The following is a 23,163-nucleotide window of genomic DNA, read 5'->3' as shown; positions in this document are numbered from 1 at the left end:
CAATATCCGTCGACAAAGATACTTGTATTGGCCAGGGCTGTTCCAAGACAGTCGTAACAAGCAGTGATAGCAGATCAACATTTTCTGGTTTGCCTTACTTTGGTGGTGTAAGCAGGCTGGTTCCACAGATCAAAGAGCAACTCTTAACTGACAGCACATTCGTAGGGTGCATCAAGGTAATTAAACGTGAAATCGAGGCTGTTGCCTATGAAAAATGTCAAGGAGCCCACAAGGCCAAAAGCGGAGAAATTAGGAGCCCAACATGTAAAGTGTTAGGTGCTGCTGCAAACAAAATAGGTACCCAAAGCATTTTCTTGGGTGCCACAGGCTACTGGGCTCATGTTAGAGAGAAGGATTGAAAATCATGTTACTCTCATGATCAAGTAATGGACTTTTCTTTAGTTACTCAAGCCTACTCAATGTTGCACAGTTTTGACATCTATTTCATAAAGATGGCTAATCCATAATAAAAGAATATTAATTTCAGTGTAAGCTAGGAAACAATTTTTTGACTCAACTGCATTGGATTGTACATAATCTCAAGCAAGTCTCTCTTAGAACTGACACAGCAGTTATTTAACTATATTTTGATTTCAATAAAGTCATTATTTCTTAATTTTTTAAAACCAGTAACAAGCCATAATAAATATTATTATCCTCCTCAGGATTTTTTGTTCAACAATAATGAAATTGGTCTGCAGACGGGGTTAGCACAATCGTACCAAGTCTCTGCTGGCTGCGCAAGGCAGGATGTGTGTAGTAACCATGGATGTAAACATGGGAGCACATGCATAGATGAGTGGAGCAAGTACAGCTGCCGCTGTCCCACGGGATTTGTCGGCCCATTCTGTGAGCATCAAATCACTGCTACGTTTGATAGTGATGACAACTCTGGTTTAAGGTTCACTTCTGCCATCAATATAACTTCATTTTCTCTGGAGTTTTCAAGTGATCCATCACTGACAAGTGGTGTGCTAACATTTACTGACAAAAGGGTAGGTTTATTTGACAATAAACACTTCAGTAACCTATGCTGTACTGGTTGTAGACATTTAAATCAGGGGCACCCAACGACAGTTTTCTCTCAGATCCTTTGAAACGCTATTTGAGGCTATCTGGAGCGCCTTTAAAGCTCTGTAGGTTCATTTAAGGCCGCGGTATAATATTTTTATCTGGTCGGTCATTCTAGGGCAACCTGAGTCTTTTCGAAATTACTAGGGCATGTTTGTCGATTTCCCGAAAACCTGAGGTCTTATTTCCTTTCCGAAAATCTTAGCTGACCTTTTTTCGGCACCCGAAACGACATTCTTATCAATCCGAAAACACTAGGTCTTACTTTTCCCATATCACGAAAGTTCGAGGTGAAAATTCCTGTCAGAAAATTGTAGGGGATGAAGGGCCTTCCGAACAGATAATTTATCGAAACGATCTGTTGGGTGCCCCTGTTAAATTTGCATTGTGATTAATTTGTCTTAAAGTTACTAAACTCACTCTAAACAATAAAATACAATAAACCCTCTTTGTAACTTTACCCAGTGTGTAAAACTGCAGTATTGTGATCGTCACCTTGTGGTAGCCAGGAAGAGCACAGATGAAGCAGGACTTCCCAAAGTACCCTGACAGAAATCTAGTTGTCTCCTTTGTGCAGTTCTTTTCATTATGTATACTTTTTCACCATCTGCACTTTAAAAGTATTGTTATTCCACATCTCCCCTTTCGTTCAATGTATTTTCAGAGGCCATATACTGCTCGGAGGAGCACCTGTTTGAACTTAATCCCATTTTTATTGGCAACCTTGATGCAAGTCAAATTTTCCCAATAAGGTGTGTTTGAAATCTATGACAATCAGTCAGGAGAATTTTACGTTTGATACCTGTGTTAAATTACAGTCTTCGCAGGGTTATTTTGGCTTGGCTCTTGTAAATGGACGTCTACAGACTGCATACGTGAAGTCGTTCTTTGATAGAAGCAGCGCTGTGATTGGTCAAAATCTGGCGGATGGCAGATGGCACAGAGTGGAAGTGAATATAACTTCCGGAAATGTCGTGATTAGCGTCGACTCATTTCAAACTACCCTTCCGCCCCCACGTGGTTCCCAGGCCATCACGGATCTCTCAGACACATTACACATGGGAGCTCTTGTGAACCAGTTTTCCGCACTGGGGATAGCTTTGAACAACAACTTTGCAACGTTTGCTGGTTGCTTAAGAAGAGTCACGATAAACGGACAAGCAATCACGTTTGAGACTGCGCAGAGGAGTGGGGGATTTCCTCTGCCCAGACCAGGTTGCAAGAAGGATGAGAACTGTGGGCCCAGTTCCTGCGCAAATGGAGGAACTTGTGATGCCACGTGGACTGGCTTCGAGTGTCGCTGTTTGAATGATTTCGTTGGCAGTCAGTGTGAAAACGGTAAGTTGATCACACAATACTTCCTTTCTGAAACTTAAACCTATCACTTACAAATTGAAACTCTTATGTGTCTTTCAACTGATTTTCCGAGGTTGAAGTCGTTTTCTGCAAGGCTTCTTTATTCAGGTCTTGAATGAAAGTAACTCACGGCCTGAAGAAGGACAGTAAAATTGTTTGAAACGTCGGCTTAAAAACGATTTCAACCTGTTGAAAGACATGTTAGAGTTTTTATTTTGTTTTTGGTTTTTCATTTTCTTTTTTTTTTTTTAATGTGAGTTATCGGACATTAAACTGTTGAAAGTTAGGGGTACTTTAAATGCTGAAGGAAACATGAAAGGCATAAATTAGTTTGGACAGTGTTTGCTATGTGGACTCTCGCTGTAAAAGTCTGACCAAGAAATAAACTTCTTTACGAAGTAGACGTCACCACCATTTAAACAATTGTTATTAATACTAAATCATTTGAATGAGTCAGTGCACAAATACTTACTCTTCTCGTATAATGTTTATGATGGGAGATTTGCTTTATTCGTTATAACGTGTGAACTCTTTCTTTCCACTTGCAGTTTCTGAGACGTCATTTTTGATGAATGACAGCTATGTAGAAGTGTCACTCAACATGTCGCACTGGAGTTTTGGTCAGAGTGGATCTCTGTGGTTTAGGACGCAGGAAACTGCTGGTCTCTTGATGTATGCCGGAAGGAGGCCTGGGGGCGGAAATACAGAATTCCTTCTCCTTGATATCACTTCCGGTCAAGCTAGATTTACCGCTGACCTTGGCACAGGTAGATGTTACCTATTTCTTGTGTCACTTTGATTAGCCAAAAAAACATATTTCAATTGATGTAATCGTCAAAACAATGGTTCAGTTTTGTTAACAATTACCCTACTGGTACACAGAAACTAGTATTAATTATGTTTGGCTGCGGTTGACTAGGATGAAAATGGATTGAAACTTGAAAAAATGGCCAATTTTTTCAAGTTCTTCCTGTGTATTATAGAGAAGTCGCTAAAACTGATTATAGCTTGTTCTTCTGCGGATGAATCCCTTGGTATTTTCTTCGCGGCGTTCTAACAGCAATTTTATGTTAGAAAAACATTCTTTGTCAAATACTTCAGCATTTTTTACCAAAGTACAGGTAAATCTCTGTGACAGTGTCCCTTAAAGCTCCAAGATATAGTATTAATGAAATCAATCGTGCCATATTTCTTTCTATCAAGTTACATTTTGTAGTATAAACTTCACATAAACTTGTTTGCGCTTTACAACATGTGAAACTGAAAAACAAGGTAAGAGTTGGTACTTAGAGCGGTTTCCAATTGAGTGTCGTAAAACCAGAACCAAAGTAATTACTCTGGCCAATCACAGCAGAGGTAAACAACACAACGAGCCAATCAGAATTTGAAGCAAATACATGTAACTGGCGCCGAGCGCGGGAAAACGCGTGCGGCGAAAACACGATTGCTTTTGGTTTGGATTCCCATTGGTTGAGAAAGTGGCGCGAGTTTTGTTAACCAATCACAGAGCGTAGTAATGCAAAACCAAAGCAAATGCGAAATTACTTTCGACAGTCAATTGAAAACCGCTCTATATGTTGTCAAAGTAACTATTTCGTGAAAGAAGAATAACCGTTTGGATAATTTCAGCATTGTACGATTTTCTTCACACATCATTTCCATTTCAGGATCGAATGCAGTGTTGGGCAATACGTTCGTATCTGATGGTGAATGGCATCAATTAGTCTGGACTCGAAAGTTCAAACGCATTACACTGACCTTAGATGAGACATCTACTGCACAGGCAGACCTACCAGGGGCCGAGTCAGAATTCAATGTTGCACAGGGACCTGTGGTTTATGTTGACATTGGGGGATTTCCAGCTGGAGTATCACAGATTAAAGGTAAATGCTACAAAACAGTTGGAAGCAGGAATAAATCTCAGTTTAATGCACCTTTCAATAACATGCAGACTCTGAAGTTCAAGACTCAACCAACCGTTACGCTTTTGTCTGCCGTCAATCACTGCAGCGGACCTCTAAGAAAGCAAAAACGTTTGGCACAACGGGGCCAATCTCGTACCCAGAGTCCTCAGGCTTTTTGGTCAGCGGGCAACGCCGGGAAGACTCTGGGGACATCAAATTTTATTACCGCAGGATTTCTGCGGTAAAACAATGGAAACCGTTACGGAGCAGCCAATCAAAAAAATTGAATTTTTTCGATGTCCCCAGAGTCTTCCCGGCGTTGCCCCGCTGACCAAAAAGCCTGAAGACTCTGGGTAAGAGATTGCAACGGGGCCAAAAGGTCATGTTCGTGCGCTTTGATTGGCGGATTTCGATCCACTTTGTCGGTTTCTGTATTTTTCTGGTCACCCGGTTGTCGCCGTGATTATGATTGACAGCAGTAAAACACGCAAATCGTTAGCTGGGGTTGAAGTTCAGAGTCCGTATTTTATTAAAAGGCGTAGTAAATTATAACGATGTCTACTGGTTGTTTACCATTTACCAGAAAAATTTGGATATCTCGGTCGGAAATTTCCGTCCAGGTAGAACGTGTTCCATTTAGCCCAAGAAACTGATGCTTCTGTTAAGACACATTAGGCGTGGATGTGAAAGCTAAAGGCCCCAAGCTGTTGTGAAAGACGCGAACCGTGTAAACGGCACTATTCGAAACACCCCAAGCGAGAAAACGGGACTACCTTTTCAGAATTTCCGTTTCTCCCTGGAAATCCCAAAAGTTGTGTTCCAGTTACATCCAAACCGGAATTTCCAGTTTCCCTTCCAAAAGAAACTTGCAGAAAAACATTAATGTAACCGTTTTACGTTTGTAGTTTTTTATAAGTCAATAATAACTTTTTTCCTTTACAGGACTAACAAATCCCAAAGTTTTCAAGGGCTGTATAAAGGACATCCAATTTAACTCGCGCCAAGTCCACTATCTATCGCCGGAGTCACAAGAAGGTCTTAATGTTGCTAAGAATCACGTGACGGTAGGCTGTCATGGAAACGCAACATGCTTACCAAATCCGTGCCCGGCCCATAGTGTCTGCATACCGTCTTGGACTGGTTACAACTGCACGTGTGACGCTGGTTGGATGGGCAGCAAATGCGATATTCGCATACCCGACTGTACGGTAAATAACTGCACGAACGGAGCAACATGTGTCAATGTCACACACGGCTTTAGGTGCGTGTGCGCCCAAGGATATACGGGCAAATATTGCGAGACAAGAGTAGATTATTGCCGCTCAACACCATGTCAGAACAGTGCAACATGTCATGAAATATCGGGTAGTTACAGGTGCGCGTGTGCCCTGGGATTCACTGGTAAAGACTGCGAAACCAATATCGACGAATGTGCAGTCGGTCCTTGTAGAAATAATGGAACTTGTTCTAATCTGGTAGGGAACTACTCTTGTCGCTGTCCAGGGTCGTTTACAGGCAGGGACTGTGAAGTAGAAATCAATAAATGTTCTTCAAATCCTTGCTTGAACAATGCTACTTGCTCGGATTTAGTTGGCGACTACAGATGCCTTTGCTCAATCGGTTTTACAGGAAGAAATTGTGAAGTTAACATTGATGAATGTTCACCAAACCCGTGTTTGAACCAAGGGACGTGTTCCAACCTTTTGGGTAATTATAGTTGTAGTTGCCCATTGGGTTTTACGGGAAGAAACTGCGAGAATGATATCAACGAGTGTTCTTCCAGTCCGTGCTTAAATCAGGCGACTTGTTCTAATCTTGTGGGAAATTATAGCTGTATCTGTCCTTTCGGTTTCACGGGTAGGAACTGTGAAACAGTCATTAACGTGTGCGCCTCCACACCATGCTTAAACAACGCTACATGTTCCAATCAGTTGGGAAACTACAGTTGTCAATGTGCAGTGGGTTTCACGGGGAGAAATTGCGGCATCAACATCGACGAGTGTTCACCGAATCCGTGCTTAAACCAGGGAACTTGTGTGGATCGTGTTGGAAACTACAGTTGTACTTGTATTGTAGGTTTTACTGGCAGGAATTGTGAACTCGATATTAACGAATGTTCTTCAAAACCTTGTCAAAACAATGCGACATGTACCCATGGTATAGGATCTTACTCTTGCCACTGCCCTTTAGGTTTTTCTGGTAGAAATTGCGAGACAGAGATAAATGAATGTTCTCCAAACCCTTGCTTGAATCATGGCACATGCGAGGATCTGGTGGGCAATTACAGCTGTAAATGCTTGCAAGGGTTTACCGGACGAAACTGCGAAACAGATGTGGATGAATGTTCTCCAAATCCGTGCTTGAACAATGCGACGTGTTCTAATCTGGTTGGTAACTACAGTTGTCGTTGTTTAGATGGTTTTACTGGGAGAAACTGTGAGACTGAAGTCAATGAATGCTCCTCTAATCCTTGTTTGAACCACGGAACTTGCTCGGACCTAATAGCAAACTACAGTTGTACTTGCCCTCCTGCATTCACTGGGAGAAATTGCGGGATAGAAATCAACGAATGTTCCTCTAATCCATGTAGAAACAACGCGACGTGTAATGACCTCACCGGAAACTACAGCTGTCTCTGCCCTGTTGGTTTCAGAGGGAGAAATTGCGAGGTAGACTTCGATGAATGCTCTTCAAACCCTTGCAAGAACAGCGCTACATGTTCTGATTTAGTGGGTAACTACAGTTGCAGATGCACGCCAGGATACTCTGGCAGAAATTGCGAATTGGACATTAATGGATGTTTATCAAATCCGTGCTTGAACAACTCCACATGCACCGATTTAGTCGCCAACTACAGTTGTCAATGCGCGGTCGGTTTTACAGGTAGAAATTGCGAAGTAGATGTCAATGAGTGCTCTTCAAACCCTTGCGGAAATCACGGAACATGTTCTGATCTCATTGGAAATTATAGCTGCAGTTGTATCCTTGGCTACACAGGAAGAAACTGCGAAGTTGATATAAACGAATGCTCTCCGAACCCTTGTCTTAATCAGGGAACTTGTTCTGATCTAATTGGGAATTATAGCTGTAGTTGCATCTTGGGTTACACTGGTAGGAACTGCGAAGTTGACGTTAACGAATGCTCTCCGAACCCTTGTCTTAATCGCGGTACATGCTCTGACCTGGTTGGAAATTATAGCTGCAATTGCCTCTTGGGCTACACAGGTAGAAATTGCGAAGTTGATGTTAACGAATGCTCTCCGAACCCTTGTCTTCACCAGGGAACTTGTTCTGATCTAATTGGGAATTACAGCTGCAACTGCGTCTTGGGTTACACTGGTAGGAACTGCGAAGTTGACATAAACGAATGCTCTCCAAACCCTTGTCGTAATCGCGGTACATGCTCTGATCTAGTTGGAAATTATAGCTGCAATTGTATCAACGGCTTCACAGGTAGAAACTGCGAAACTGATATAAACGAATGCTCTCCAAATCCATGTCTTAATCGCGGTACATGCTCTGATCTAATTGGAAATTATAGCTGCAATTGCCCACCAGGCTTCAGTGGACGGAACTGTGAGGTTGACATCAACGAATGCTCTCCTAACCCTTGTCTTAATCGTGGTACATGCTCTGATCTAATTGGCAATTACAGCTGCAATTGCCTACCAGGCTTCAATGGACGGAATTGTGAGGTCGATATCAACGAATGTGCTTCTAATCAATGCTTGAACAACGCGACGTGCAACGACTTGATAGGAAACTACACTTGTAGTTGTGTGTTAGGTTTTACAGGACGACACTGTGAAGTGGACATCGACGAATGTTCGTCCAAGCCTTGTTTAAACCAAGGAACGTGTAATGATCTTGTTGGAAACTACAGCTGTGGATGTGTCAAAGGCTTCGACGGAAGGAATTGTGAGGTAGACATCAATGAGTGTTCCTCTGGCCCTTGTCTGAATGGCGCCACTTGCTCCGATCAAATAGGCAATTACACCTGTCATTGTGCCTTGGGATTCACTGACAGAAATTGTGAAGTTGATATTAATGAATGTGCTTCGCTTCCCTGCATGAACAACGGTACGTGTACCGATCTCGTTGCCAACTACAGCTGTCAGTGTCCTCTGGGATTCACAGGGAGAAGATGTGAAATAAACATAGACGAATGCTCACCGAACCCATGCAAAAACAGTGGAACGTGTTCTGATTTGATAGCAGACTACAGCTGCGCTTGTGTGCTCGGTTACACGGGGAAAACCTGCGAAACCGATATCAATGAATGCGCACTAAGCCCGTGTAAACACGGGGCAACTTGTGTGGACGCTGTTGCAAATTACAGCTGTAATTGCGCTGTTGGTTACACGGGGAGAAACTGTGAAGTGGATGTAAAAGAGTGTGCATCTAATCCCTGTAAGAATAAAGCAACCTGCACGGATCTGATCGGGGATTATTTTTGCGGTTGTTTAGCAGGTTATACAGGAAAAGATTGTGAAACTGATATAAACGAATGCGATCCTAGTCCTTGTATTAACGGCGCCACTTGTCACGACGAAATCAATAATTTTACGTGCACCTGTGTCCCAGGGTATACCGGAAGGCAGTGCAGAATCAACATAGATGATTGTTCCCCTGATCCTTGTCTGCACAATGGAATTTGTACGGATGAAATCAACAATTATCGCTGCAACTGCGAAGGGACTGGGTTCAACGGCTCACGATGCGAGCTTGATATAGATGAATGTGCCTCGACTCCATGCGAGCAAGGGGCTTGCAACAACACCGTGGGCTCGTACGTTTGTGAATGCTCGGCGACTGGGTACAAAGGAAAACATTGTGAGGTTGATATTAATGAATGCGACACCATGTCAACGCCTTGTTTGAATGGAGGAACGTGTCGAAACACGGATGGTTCGTACTCCTGCGCTTGCGCCCCGGGTTTTCTCGGCAAAACCTGCGATGTGAATTTTGACGAATGCTCCAGTGATCCTTGCATTCATAATGGCCAGTGCATTGATGAAGTGGATGGGTTTCGCTGCAACTGTACTGGCACAGGTTTCCAAGGATTTCGCTGTGACATCAATGTCGATGAGTGTACGACCGGTGAACACTCTTGTAAAAATGGCGCGAAGTGCGTGGATAACAATGGTGGATACAGCTGTTCGTGTGAAACCGGCTTCACGGGAATTTTATGCGAGACCGAGATCATCGTGAACGAAGCCACGGCTGCCTCGCGGAAGCAAAATAACAAAATGGAGGTGGGGTTATCTATTGGGTTTGTGCTGCTACTGGCGCTAATAGCAGCTTTGTTGTTGTTTTTGTATCGCAGGAAGAAAATGAACAAAATGAGCGGCAAGTATTATCCATCAGATGAAGAATTTAGGGATGGAGCTTATCCTATGACACATTTGGAGAAGGATGAACGGCTTATCTAGAGGAACGGAGCCCTAACCTACGTATACCTTGCTTAGGATACGTCTTCCCGTATCAGCCAGCTGGTATCAACCGAGATTACTTAGCGAAAACTAAGTAACTATCTCTCTTTCGTCAACTCTGGTCAGCCGTTTAGATAGATAAACCATCCGAGCACTTCTCAAAACAGCACTTTTTAAAAATTTTAACAAAGTGATCGAGTTAATTCAATAGTAAAATGGCACTCAATGAGGATTTCAACACAATTGAGAGTTAAACCAGCGGCTCCCCGGCTGTGGCGATGGTTTTTCTGATTAACGCAACAGTGAAGTTGCTGAAGATGGACAATAGTTCATTTCCTATGAAGAAGTTCGAGGTTTTATCGAAGACTCGCACTCAGTTAATGACTGGCATCAATGACTGGCTCCAAGTCTATTTATAGCTAGCCTTCCACACCGTCCTTATTACGACTCCGCTAAAAACGACTGCGTGGGAGGCAAGTTTATAGTGTTCAAAACTGTGCAGATATCGTTTTCATCCCTTTCAGATTCGAGCTCAAAATGTGGAAACATTCTCAAACACTGAATAGTACTAAAGGAGCTTGCTGTTCAGCTGGTTTTATTTAAAGCCCCGTTTTCCACGCACACCTTTACCTTTGTAAACGCATATTTTTTCATAACTTTTGAACGTGTGCCCACTTGTAACGATAGAAACGATCATCATTCTTGAAAACGCTCTTTAAAGTGTCTTTTTTTTTTTTTTTTGAAAGCGCTGTTTATGCGTTCTCGTGTGAACGCAATGTTCTTTATCACCGACGCCATAGTATCGGATGCAACCTACAAGGGAAAGGATATATCCAATTGGCGGAGATATACGCATGCTCAATACAGTTGTTTACTGTTTTCGTGCAGACTAGTGAAAACGATTTATTATCAAGTGCGGGGTTCATGTGAACAGATAACAATGCGTTTACGAACGTAAACGTATTTGTGTGGGCGGGCCTTGAGTGGTCACACTTGATATACACACTAAGAAACACGTCAGTCTGTTATATGTGGGAGTAAAGAAGATTAATTCGTCAAAACATTCTCAAATAACAGAAACTTTCCTGTACAGACTTGTAAATAGCTTGTAGAATAGACGCAATATCCCAAACTTTGCCTGCGCCGTGCTTTTATTTTCAATAGGAAATCAATTTTATAATTTCAACGTGAACAATTTTTAGCGACACATTTATTTTAATATTTTATTTTAATATTTTAAGAACATTATTTTTTAACATGCATTGTTTTTTACGCCAAGATGAAATAATATATATTTTTTTTATTTTAGATAATATTTATCTATAATCAGACTGGTTTAAAACCGTAACAAATTTGTACATCTTTGTATCATATTAGGAGAGCGTGTTTTGATAAATAACAAGTAAGGTTAATGTATTGCCCAGTTTTATCATTACAGTACCAAGCAGCATCAGTGTCAGAGAACTGGTGAAAACTACTCGAACAGGACTCACCAAACCCCAAAATAGATGGTGGTCTCTGCCTGCACCCCCTTTCCTCAACCTCGAAAGATGATGTCTTTATTGCATAGCCACCCCTCTATCCATTCTCGTCCCCAGAGCCCCCACGGATCCTACGATTCAAACAAGAGATCGTAGGCTCTGGGAACGAGGATGCCCCTCCATATCGCAGTAAACCAGCGACCGAGTGACATTTCCCCTACATTAAGATATGCGTGAAAGTTTACGACCCATCAACCGACTCACAGTTCCCCCACATTACGATAACTCGTTTATTGTGCATGCGCGCACTCACGAGTTAAAAATGACAATGAGATTCCAACCTCACTTTTCTTGTTATCTAGCAATGCTGACTCTTGCTACCTTAATATTTCTATGTCAACTCAAATTTTAAAGCTAATAAAATCTGGTGAGTAATGTTCATGAGATAGGTGGTGCGTTCGATTACCCACCCCCTCCCCATCCCATTCAAGGTGGGTCCTCTTCGAACAAACAAGCCTGTTATGACCAGTTCCCTGGTGTGGTTCGCACACTGAAGAGTAGTTTTCTACCAAACCCAAAGTAATCACTCTAACCAATCACAAGAACCGTAAACAACACAATTCTTAAAAGTATCAACTGCAAAAGGCCATGGGTAGCCGAACTGTCTCAGTTTTAGCAGATATCAAACATTGGCCTTACGTTTTCACGAGAACCTAATATTAAAATGACTTTCAACGGAAGAGGTTTTTTCGTCTTCTTTAATGTTTATAATCTTTGAAAAAGTTAACGAAATGTTTTATTTAGCCAGCGGGTAACCCAGATGAAAAGTCAGTCAATCTTTATTGCATTGTTTGCAAGGAAATTTAAAACCAAATTAAAGTAACAAGCGTTAAAAACAGGTGTCATGTGCGATAATGTGTTTTCTTTCAAACAAAAAAAAGTCATTGCCTTCATAGAAAACGCGAAGATTATATTCTGGGGTATATTAAATATTATAAGCATCAATTATAGTGGCATTAACAACTTTCTTTTTTGAAGCATTAGGTTCGATGAATTGACTTCTCAAACTCATTAATAATTCATCAAGAGAAAACAAAGAAAATCACTACCGTGACCGTGATTTGGATATGTGTTCCCAATTATCATAAAATTTTTGCCAACTTTAGCCTTGAATTTCTCCAAGAATTGTTGATCATTTGAGAAGTCATATCAAACACTCGAAAGTGTGTTACATCAGATATCAAAAAACCTCGAAGTCGTTTATAAAAAAACTCGGCTGCGCCTCGTTTTATATTTAACCTACTTCTCAGTGTTTGGAAATCTGATGAAACTTTGATGTATCACTTCAAACGTCCATTACTGTGGCTCTACCAAACTGGGTTTTGATGGCGGCGCAGCAAAGAAGAAGACCATAAGTGGCGCCAAGCTCGACAGAAAGAATAAAACAAAAAACAAGCGATCAAGTACAATGGCAGCGAACTCCCACTCCTCAGCCATTTCTCCCTGTTCGTTCTCGTCCTTTACTCGCCGAGTCAGAACACCAAGGCCTTCTATAACTCTGTTCTGTATAGTGTTCAGGCCATTGCCGCGTTTTGGAGTAATCGGCAGCTTCCTCCTTCGTATCTGCCCCCCTGATGCACCAGAGCTCGAGGGTTCCCCTGTTATGTTAATGACAGGCTCGCTCTTTGATTTGCTCGGTGACCCACCGCCCGAGGCCCGCGGTGTTTTGCCCAGCATCCCGTTGACCCGCGGGACTATGTTCCTTGGCGTTGTTTCGATCAAAGCAATGCGTTCCTCGGTTGTGTTGCTGTTCTCGTTATGAACAATATACGACTGCACCGGCCCCTCACAGTCAAAGCAGGCCTCTTCGGATTGCTTTCTACACCACTGACTGATCCCCTTACCCTTGGGCTTTTGAGTGATCACGAAGAACAGGCACGAGGCAATCCACTCATTTATTATTACGCGCAAGCGTTCGGGCATGCGCACTGGACCAGCGTAGGAATACCGCAGGACAATGACCGTGGCCAGAATAGCAAAACAATTCTGGATCATCAGAATGAGATAGTAATCTCCGAGTAGAGGAATAGCGTCGGACGTGGACGGTAGCGTGTTGGACGCAATATTCAGGAACACCGTCATGGTTAGAAGTACGGTGATATTGAGCGTGACTCTCTCGCCAGTGACGGGTGGGAGACAGAAGCCAACCAGAATGAAGGTGACGATGATGGTAGTCGGGATGATCAGGTTGAAGATGTAGTAGAGCACCTTTCGCTTCATGTGGATGATGAATGTGATGTCGGCATATGGCTCGGGGCAACATATGTAATACAGCTTGTTCTCTGTCACGGGAACATCCAGTACTTCCCACTCGCCGTTTTTAATGTAGGAGGACATGTCAGCTTTCTTTTGCTCTGTGTACATATCCAGAAACTTTATATTGTATGTCCAAGATCTATAGGCAAAATTCAGACAAGAGAAAAGCCGTTCTTATTCATGAAACGAAAGAGGACACTGAATTTTATTACCAAAGCAAACCTAACGCAACGGGAATGTTCTAATACCGTGAACTCAAACAAATACCTTGGGAAAACGTTGCATTGACTAGAATTCCATTAGGAGGAGAAAAATAATAGTTTTTTGCTTCAGTGCTGAAGTATTACAAAAGACGGAGTTGTGTCTAATGGACTGAGATACTTAGACATAAACTACGACTTTAAACAGAAGTATCCAGGCGTGCGTTTCTCAAAACTTTTCGGTCCTAAAAGGTATTTTTCTTATCCCTTTTCTACATATTACCTGTTATTTTTCGTACAAATTAGCTCAATGTGTTTCTTCATCTTGGAAAACTTATGTTTTTGTTTACAAAATTGTCAAATTTTTCAAAATAATCAATCATTGTTTTTGGCAAAACAACAACGTTAAACGACAAAATTTAAGGTTTTGTGGAAAATTCAGTCATCCAGGATATAGTCTGGACACCCTGTACAAGATTTACGAGTTAGAAAATAGCGAATTAGTTCAAGTAAAGTCAATTCATATTAACAAAAAAAACTAATGATAATAACAAAGGTCAATTCGTATTCTCAAGAGACCTTTCTTGCTGTTACGCCATGTACGGCTGGCTGGAACAAAACTGGGCTTACCCGGGAGGGGGTGTGTGTAGTTTGTTGCGAGACAAAAGGTTTTACTTGAATTCCCCCTGTCGGGAAAATTTTGGTACCCGTGCCAAGGTTTGACCGTGAGTTGGTCATGACATTCCAGCGACACGGCTTGTCCGCGGTAAAACTGGCGCCCGATTTGAATTCAAATCTGTTTTCAACGAAGGCCTGTGTCTCAATAAATGAACTTCTCCGAGAACGTGTTGCTCAGGAAAGACCGCACATCATCCTTCATAGCATGTGGTGAGGCAGGTAAGCGTGTGCTTGAGTTTCAAGCGACTTTTTGGCGGTTTTCGAAGTGCTTTCCTCAAATGACGGGTCATATTGGACCTCACGTTTTCTAACCTTCTCATTTACATAGTACAGTGTTGCATGTGGACCAGCCACTGTGTGATATAAAACCCCTCAAAACGGCTTTCGAAAGCTCTGGGAATCCATGAAAACAGTAAAACACACCAGGTGAACTTTTGCAGACTTGGTTGTAATTTTTGTAAGTTTTCGAGGGAATATTGTTGTTTAATTTTCGACCGAATTTGAGCGCCATTCAAAATCGTATGTTTACGCTTTGGTGACCTGTGGGTGTAAAGTACATATTATCCCAGGAAATCTTCATTTAAGATCATTTAAAAATGTAATTAGTTTGAACTGAACGCTTCCTTGGAAACTCACCCAAATTTCAAGTAACAGTGCTGCTCGTCAAACGGGAAGAAGCGAATATTAAGTTTACACGAGGAAGTGAACTGAATGGCAGCAAACCACGTGACAGTACCGTTGCTGTCAATCACTACTTTTGTTTTGTACTTTTCCAGACCACCACTGAAGCCCCCTGCAGCGCTAAAGAATACACAACATTAATGCACATACGTTATAAAGGATTCAAATAATATTAAATAAATGCAATTAAATAGTCGGTTCAGTCTCCACAAACACAGCTTTTCGTGACTGATGTTTCAGTTTCCTGATCGGAGGATAGTGTATATCACTAGCTTCTTGATTCGGGATGCATGTATTATAAGAGGGATACTTTTTTTGAAATACACATTCACAATGCAAATTCTGTATCAATTTTCGATTCAAAAATGATTTATTTACTTTATTGCAAGGCTGTTAGAAATTCTACTGCTCGCAAATGCTTTAAATTAAATCAGAAAAAAGAGAAAAATATCTAAAAGACAACCAAAAAATGGGAATAAGACGGAAAAACAGGAAGTGACTATTGGGTTACAGTTTGCCTCTCTCCATACACGCCACACGATAATTATGAAAAGATAGAGAACAATAATCTCAATGGGAGAGGGATGACTTAAGCACATGCGTACTCAATCAACTAACCTTGAGAACCTCTCTGTATAGCTGTAGTGGGTGATCTTCACAAAATCTCTTGTTTTACGATTCTCAATCGATTCGTAGCTGCCACAGTTCCGCAACCTTACTTACCTAGAGCATTCATTACTGTGCCGTTAATTTGTTTATTTTGCCCAAACTTCTGATTCTTTTAGGCCGAATTCTTCTGTCACATCCTTACTCTGAAAAGTATCTTCATACTCGCCTTCATTCTTCGTGTGTCGCACAAAATACCTTCGGCATCATCAAACTCTCATCGATAGCAATTGCAGCCAATCAGTGAATGTCCATTGATTTCCGTCAATTTATCGATTGGTATCCCGATCGGTCATCGGTTTTGATCTTTTGGTCCGGTCCTATAACAAGGAAGCCCCTTTTGTTTATTCCGAGCCGTCCACTTACTTGTTGTACAAGATAATGACTGGTAGCCACACCAATGCTGGTTCGACGTTTATTTTGCTGATTCCTTCATAATGAGCTGGGTTCCAGGTAAGGAAAGGGTCTTTCCATTTCTGAAAGAAACACGACATAAATGACAACCTTTTACTTTTACCGTCGGCAGTTTTTATAGCAGAAAGTGCTAGTGGGGTTCAAGCATTTAACTTTGCAAAAAAACATTTCTTTTTAACCACAGGATTTCTACTGTAAAACAATTAAAAGCTGTTATCTTTAGAATCAGAGTTCTCCTGAGATTAAGGGAAACCACATAAGCACCAGTAGATTAAAATGTCTTCGGAATCTTTGGAGCTGGTACAGGCAGCTGCGCCAGTTCAAACTGAACGCATTTACAGCACATTAACTGTGAACGAAGTTGCTTCTGGAAATAAACTAATTTTTCGATTTCTAAGTTTACGAAATTCGCGTAACTAATTCAACTACGACACGGGTAGAAAAAGATAAATTAATGAATCTGGATACGAAACTTCAATGCCGGATCGGAGTTGATGCTATTCTGTGTTTATCACGTTTTCAAATGACGCTAGTACCGCACTTTGATAATTGACCAGTTCAGTCATTGCCTGCGTGTGACCGCATTTAATTTCCCTTTGCTGAACGTCGAACGACCGAGCTTCGAGCTGTGTACAGCTCCTCATTTAATGAGAAGGAATTCCCTCAAGGGAATCCCCTCAAACTTACCGGTTGAGAGTCACTAACCTGTGTTGTCCAGGCGTTGACCTTCAATGTCTCTCCTTTCTCGTCCTGGCGAAAATGCAACATGATAATTACAATACCATAATATTGTAAATTCAGGAATGGCGTATAAAGAAATTTGTGAATCGAATCCGTGCAACAATTTCCATCACCAAGTTCGTTCATGAATAATAGAAATGCCCATTTTTGCGTTCCCATACCACAAAGACAACTGAACATTTCTACAGAAGAAACATCTCTATTCCACACTTGAAACCTCATGTACAAGGAGAAAATGAAGGAATTCACTTCGATCAAATAGCTTCACTTGCGGAACTTCAAACAAGGTGCCAACTTACTGAAATTCAACACTGGCGTCGCTAACGGTAAAGACATACACACTACTGCATAATTAGTGACTACAGTAATCGAAACCGCTAAAACACAGGGCTCTGGGGTTTGAAAGCGCTTATCCCCGATTAAAAGTTAACTAAGGTTTTCAACTCGCTCGTGAAAAGTTTTTTTAAAAGATAATTTAAAGTGACTGGTTAAGTAAAATCTAAGGCAACACTTAGGGGCAAAAATCTTTATTTATTACCAACTCGAATCGTAGTTCACGTTAACCCAGGATTAGCTTAATCTTTGAACAACTTGTCCCAGTAATTTAAAGTAAATATCGATCATCCTGCTTTCCACTGTACTAAAATAACTGTCAAAATAGAAGGAGCTCATCACAACTTACGACATCGACAATCTGAACAAGCTTCATGGAGAACGCTACTTTGACCACATCACTGTCACGGAGGGCTGGTCTGACCTCCCTGTTGTAACTCGGGCTGTAGACTGTATCCTGGAGGAGACGATGCTCAACTGACTTGGCAATTTTACCATCAGGACCATTCTCTCCTTCTTGGACTGAAACAACAGAAATGCGGCATGTGGCTTGATTAAAGCAGCGTTTGCTTTCCTTTAACTGGGCATTTATTACGCGGCTATTCACTTAGCACTGTAACATACAACTAACAACAGAGTTTATTCTTTCATCCATCATTCGCCTCCTACTGAGCGTTAGCCCCAGTAAGGAAATCGTAGACCGCATGACGCAAAGAAAAAATCTTTGACTTCGACGAGAATCGAACCCACGACATCTGGATTTGACGGTCCGTTGCTCTACTGACCGAGTTCTTGTCTCGTAATCAGTGAACAGCGTGTTAACCCTCTTGGCTCATTAAGCTTTTCCTCCATTTGAACAAAATTTCCATTGACGTTGTATTAATTGGTTCGCGCCTCATCACATTTGTTTTTCGATCTACCAATGGAGTAGCAAGCTTGTTCAAGAAGTTTGTTGTCGAGTTTTATTTTTTTGTATTGGAGTGGATACCAGTTCCCAGTGTGCACGCGTTTGCAAGTACAGTATTACCCCGCTTACTCGAATTCCCATTGGTGTCGAATTTCGAGTCATATGTTAATAATTAATGAAACATCATATTTTATCAATTCTTTCACTTTATAATCAATGCTGGCTTGAAACTGTTACCTCTTATTGCTTTTTTTCATTTATTTTTTTTGTTAACGGACCGACCGACCAACTTTCACGAGTGAGGATGATAAGAAAGGCAACATTTCATTGGAGTGGACTTATCAAAGGTTGCAAACGTCACACTAAAACATCTTAGACGATAGTATGAACTGCGGCAGCGCGCAATAGAACTGACATCCTAAGCTACACGATTATGTGGAGCTGGGGCTGTTAAGTTACGCTATAATCATCTCATATACCATGACCACTAAGCCAATCAAATCCCCGGAAATGCATTATATCAATGATCCAGTTTTTTGACAATTTGTCCCAGTTTTAGTAGAACATTAGATCACGTGTGCTTCGGTCCATCAAAAGTCTATTTCCATTGTATTTATTTGTTTCAAATTATTTTTATTTTAAATTGAGCCAAAAGTGAAGGTCACTTTTTCTACGTATACCCTGTTGCTCCTCGGAGTAGTTATCCGTATATTATTTGGCGTTAGCCTCCATCTCCTTATACTCTCCAACGTTTGCTATAAACTATGAATGTTCAGTTACCTCTTGGTCGAGGAGTAGGATCGCTCTCCGTTTTTGCCGTTGGGGTTTTTAGCGTCGAAGTAGTAGTAGCTTTGTAGACGGGAAATATAGTTTCGATTGGCGTCCCTGTATATAGATAAACCGAATAAAATGCTCAGCAACAGTTATCACAGTTAACCATCGGTATCACATCATCGCCAATAATCTCTATCACAAATTTTCTTCTGGCATATATACTTTTTTTTAAAACATCCTAGGCCCACCGCGAATAGCAATACCTACCTACAGGTTAGTGTATTCCTTCTGTCTCTTTGTTGTTTTTGTTGTAGATTGTCATGAGAAGAGACTAGATGGTTCTTCCAATGTAAATGTATCTCAGGTTGTCTTTAGATAGCCTCTTCCCAGGAACCCCAAGAAGACTAGACAATAGCTAATCACGCGTTAAGAATATTATCCCATGTCGACCGGGATACTTCCCCCTTTTCATTCATGCGACTCATCCTCAAAAACATACTCACGCCACGCGCGTAGTCGGGAAACTCCATACGCGTTTCACCACCCCCAAAACGTCCCGTATTAGTTATTGCCGCCATTTCTCAGTTGCTTCCCTTTGGCGTCATTTTGCTGCCTCAGTCGTTCCTAGGCGATTGAACGCGGTGTGCATAAAGTATTAAGAATTTTACAAAGAAGATACTCTGCCTTAAAAGGCCATACCACTGTTTTCACTACCAAGGAGCTTGGAAAAGAAGTAGGCCATTTTCTCGCGGAAGTGAGGCCAACCTCGTTCCCAGTGTTTTCCCTTATAAATTGGGAGGGGCAAATCATGGGAACGAGGCTGAATCGAAGCTAGCATGCGTCAAAGTATAACATTTAGTCACCAGTCCTACCTATCCACCTCAGTCGCGCGACAGCTGTTACTGCTCCCTCGTCACTCATGACAGGAGTGGGTTGACATCCTCCTCTTGCGTCACAGTCGACGGCGAAACAGCTGTTGTCTAGCAGGAAGGCATAATCACCCCTTCCGCGTTTACATACAAGATCAATGCATTTGCTCAGGTTGTGTACCACAGCAACATGAGTAGTTGGGGTTAAATGCACGTGTTTAAATGTTACGTTGAACTGTGTGTCATCAGGTAGGCATTGTCTTGGAGACTCTGAAATTTCGTGCGGAGAAAAGTTGAACAATGAATAGGAATATGAGTAGGAAGTATACAGATGCAAAGAAAAAAAAATTTACAAACGATTCTTGCAGTCTTTTGTAGCAGTGAATAGAAAGCTATCCGGACAAAAATCAGAGACTTAACGGTTTCAATGTTTACTTGACTCGACGACCCATTCAAATTATGTTTATCAACCATTAGTAGCCAACATATACAAGTGTTTCAAGCTGAGAACTAACCTTAACTCCACCTGCCCACAATACCCATACGACCAATTCACTACCCGTCAACGAAATCGCCCTCTGCAAATTTGTTCTGACAATGTTATCTTTGGTTTTCGATTACTTATTGCCGTGATAAGGTAAGTTCCGCTCGTATCCGTTTTCAATATGAGTGTGGAAAGTACTGCGCTCTGTGATTGGTTGGCAAAACTCGCGCCCCCTTTTCAACCAATGGGGAACCGTAAGCGTTCCTGCGCCTGATAACTTTTTCATGTATTTGCTTCGAATTTTGATTGGTTCGATGCGCTGTCTATGTCTGCTGTGACTTGACTTAGAGGGATTATTTTAGTTTTGTCTTTTACGACACTCGATTAGACTGCGAGCAGTCGTACTTTTTTCCTCAGATCACGAGCGCAGAGTGACGGTAACATTATGCAAATTATAAAAGTAAACGAGAAAAGACTGGGGTTTATCGCGCGCTACAGAACTTAGGAGAAGAGAGAGTCTGCTCGCGGTTCAACACTCTATTGAAAACTGCTCGATGTGACCGCATAGAGCGGAAGAAGGAAAAACTGGCAGCCACTCGTTCTTTGTTTGGCTAGGGCCCTGGGGCCAGTTGCTCGAAGCATGGTTAGCGCTAACCCGGGTTAAATGCCATGACAACCTATAGGTTTTAATACCTCTTAACCAATGGTTAGCGCTAACCATGCTTCGAGCAACTCAGCCCTGACCTACAGTAGAGGATTTCATCTTAAGATTCAAATGTTAGTACCACAATATTAGATGATCTTACATGCCTATATTTAGGACTCAAAAACTAACATGCCATGCAGGATTACCCATTTCAAATGAAAAGCGAGAATATGGATTTCAGCCAAAATGTAAAGGTCGACACGTAGGAGAGAAGTCCCCGACGCTTCTCGTTGCTGGGACTAGTCTCGTCACGTGAGTTACCCATTTTCTTTAAAAACTCTAGTTGTCCAGTCACAGGGGCCAAATTTCAATTGCCCCAGGAATTCAAAAGCCGGGCCGTAACTTGTCCCCTCAAAATTACGTTTGTCCTATCTTGTGAATTCTCCGTGGAACATGACCCATGACCAGTTCCCTCGTGTAAGCATTACGTGAGACTTGTCCTAGTAATTTGTCGTGAAACTTGCCCCCTCGTATGTGCCGACTTGAGACCTGGTTCAGACACCGTACTTCACATGAGCCGAATCAAATGCATACATACATACACTTTATTTAAACTCGAATTATCAGAGTAGCTCTATTGAGCTAATATCTTCGAGAAAGAAAATACATAAATCAAAGTGACATATTATTGGAATACAATGATTAAAAAATACTACAAATATAATAATTAAAACAAATACTAAAAGTTCATTTCCTTTATGGCTGTCTTAAAATCTTTAAATGATGTTATATTGTTCTCGTACTGTCTGGGAGCGAGTTCCAAATTTTTACAGCTTGATATCGGATGCATTCAAGCCCATAATTTGTTGTCATTTTGTATAGGTAAAATCAAGATATTCTTTCTCTTAATGAATAACTGGAGTTACGGAAAACAAATAGTTCAAATGTATAAATTACTACAAATACGCAATTATCTTCAGTTATAATATGCCTCGGTGAATAAATTTCGGCTGAATTAAGTTCGGCGTCTAAAACAGTAGCCGAGATTAATTATTTGGGTCGGTCTAAATTCGAATTCGATGCGACTCATGTGAACTACGGTGCCTGAACCGGGACTAATTAGTTGTACATCTCTACCTGATGTTGTAAAAGGAAAACAAAATATACTTTGTTTAGGGGTCTGCGTACAGAACTGAAACTTAGTTTAACTTACCCGTGAATCCTTGTACCTCGATCGTCTGCACAAACACGATGATAAAGACGGAGATCCCCAACGTAACCTGGCCAGTGTGGTGTTTCATTGCCAATTACACGCCAGAAGGATGCATTTAATTCGTCCTTTGCTGAGGAGAAAAATCGTATGACGCTTTGTTAATCCGGTCTTTTGTGTCTCGTTTTTAGTTCTTTATTAGAGCCAAACGAATTTGTCGGTGCGAGTGTCGAGCGCTTACGCAAGTCTGGCAACAGCAAAGTAGTGACATATTTGTCAGTGTTGAAAAACGCGGTTAAGCGGCGAAGCTTTCACATCAACTGGTATTCGATAAATATTTCTTAAATAAGTAAATATTTTCGAAAACATATAATTGTAAATGTGGAATTATGTTTATTTTTATTCAATGATGTTTATTTAATTTCTGTTAGCTTTTGAGTCAAGGCGCTGTTTAAAGTCAGTATGCCAAATTTTCATGTAGCAAAGTTATGAATCAGAGTTGTACTCGGAATGATATCACAACTTAAAGACGAGCATCTATCTCCGATGTGAATAAATACCTGTGGCAGTTTGTAAATTGTCCATTATATCTTTAAAGAGTGTGAATGTCAAAACAATAATTAATACTTACGTTAATTTATAGCCTTACAGCAGTATCAAAGTTGAATGATTTTTTTCTAAATTATAAAGGGCAAAGCTACCTTGCTTTTCCACGGCTGTCAGAAAGATCTACTTCAAAGCGCAAATGAAGACAAAATTACGCTGATACGTTGCAGTTTACCTACCTTCTTTGCCGCAATTATCCAGTTGCATAACTAAGTCGCATGAAATATTTACACGAAACAGTGCCGCACTTCACTGGAACTACCTGCAACTCGTGCTGAGATATAAATGTCAAAACAGAACATTACATTTGCCATTTTTTATAATCAGCGGATGAAAGAAAGAGCAGTTTTCACTTGGTTGTTTGATTGAGAGGAATTCGGAACAAAAAACTTCC

At 41.3% G+C, this 23,163-nt stretch overlaps 2 protein-coding genes across 3 annotated transcripts in view; one reads left to right on the top strand and one right to left on the bottom strand.

The window, feature by feature from the left end:
- LOC146479126 (uncharacterized) overlaps positions 1-11,179 on the top strand; it is a 20,694-nt gene extending 9,515 nt beyond the window's left edge. Inside the window, exons 9-14 of the mRNA XM_085111365.1 lie at positions 1-176; positions 666-995; positions 1,890-2,409; positions 2,976-3,194; positions 4,095-4,310; positions 5,274-11,179. The exon at positions 1-176 is cut by the window's left edge and continues 166 nt beyond it. Of these exons, the coding sequence (XP_084967491.1) occupies positions 1-176; positions 666-995; positions 1,890-2,409; positions 2,976-3,194; positions 4,095-4,310; positions 5,274-9,763 (5,951 nt within the window). The 3' untranslated portion in view covers positions 9,764-11,179. The remainder of the gene's footprint in view (positions 177-665; positions 996-1,889; positions 2,410-2,975; positions 3,195-4,094; positions 4,311-5,273) is intronic.
- Positions 11,007-23,163, bottom strand: LOC146479125 (neuronal acetylcholine receptor subunit alpha-7-like). Of its 2 annotated transcripts, XM_085111366.1 has the most exons (9): positions 22,795-23,163; positions 22,167-22,296; positions 19,827-20,093; positions 18,961-19,065; positions 17,623-17,795; positions 16,905-16,949; positions 16,152-16,261; positions 15,075-15,239; positions 11,007-13,699 (listed from the first exon to the last, which is right to left on the bottom strand). In XM_085111366.1, the coding sequence occupies exons 2-9, from the start codon at positions 22,252-22,254 to the stop codon at positions 12,601-12,603; spliced, it is 2,052 nt and encodes a 683-aa protein (XP_084967492.1). In that variant the 5' UTR covers positions 22,255-22,296; positions 22,795-23,163; the 3' UTR covers positions 11,007-12,600. The 2 variants fall into 2 exon arrangements, with proteins under 2 accessions (XP_084967492.1, XP_084967493.1); XM_085111367.1 differs by lacking the exon at positions 22,795-23,163 and having other exon boundaries at positions 22,167-22,735.

Source organism: Pavona decussata, unplaced genomic scaffold, assembly GCF_977016875.1.
Source record: "Pavona decussata unplaced genomic scaffold, jaPavDecu1.1 SCAFFOLD_61, whole genome shotgun sequence".
Lineage (NCBI taxonomy): Eukaryota > Metazoa > Cnidaria > Anthozoa > Scleractinia > Agariciidae > Pavona > Pavona decussata.
The sequence above is the reverse complement of the archived record's forward strand: the minus strand, read 5'-3'. Positions and strand labels throughout refer to the sequence as shown.

Bases quoted from the DNA above. Each gene is read 5' to 3' on its own strand.
- LOC146479125 (XM_085111366.1), bottom strand. From the start codon at position 22,254: ATGAAACACCACACTGGCCAGGTTACGTTGGGGATCTCCGTCTTTATC. The intron at 20,094-22,166 runs GTAAGTTAAACT...ACGAAATTTCAG, and splicing joins CGAGGTACAAGGATTCACGG to AGTCTCCAAGACAATGCCTA. The intron at 16,262-16,904 runs GTTAGTGACTCT...TGTTTCTTTCAG, and splicing joins TCAACGCCTGGACAACACAG to AAATGGAAAGACCCTTTCCT.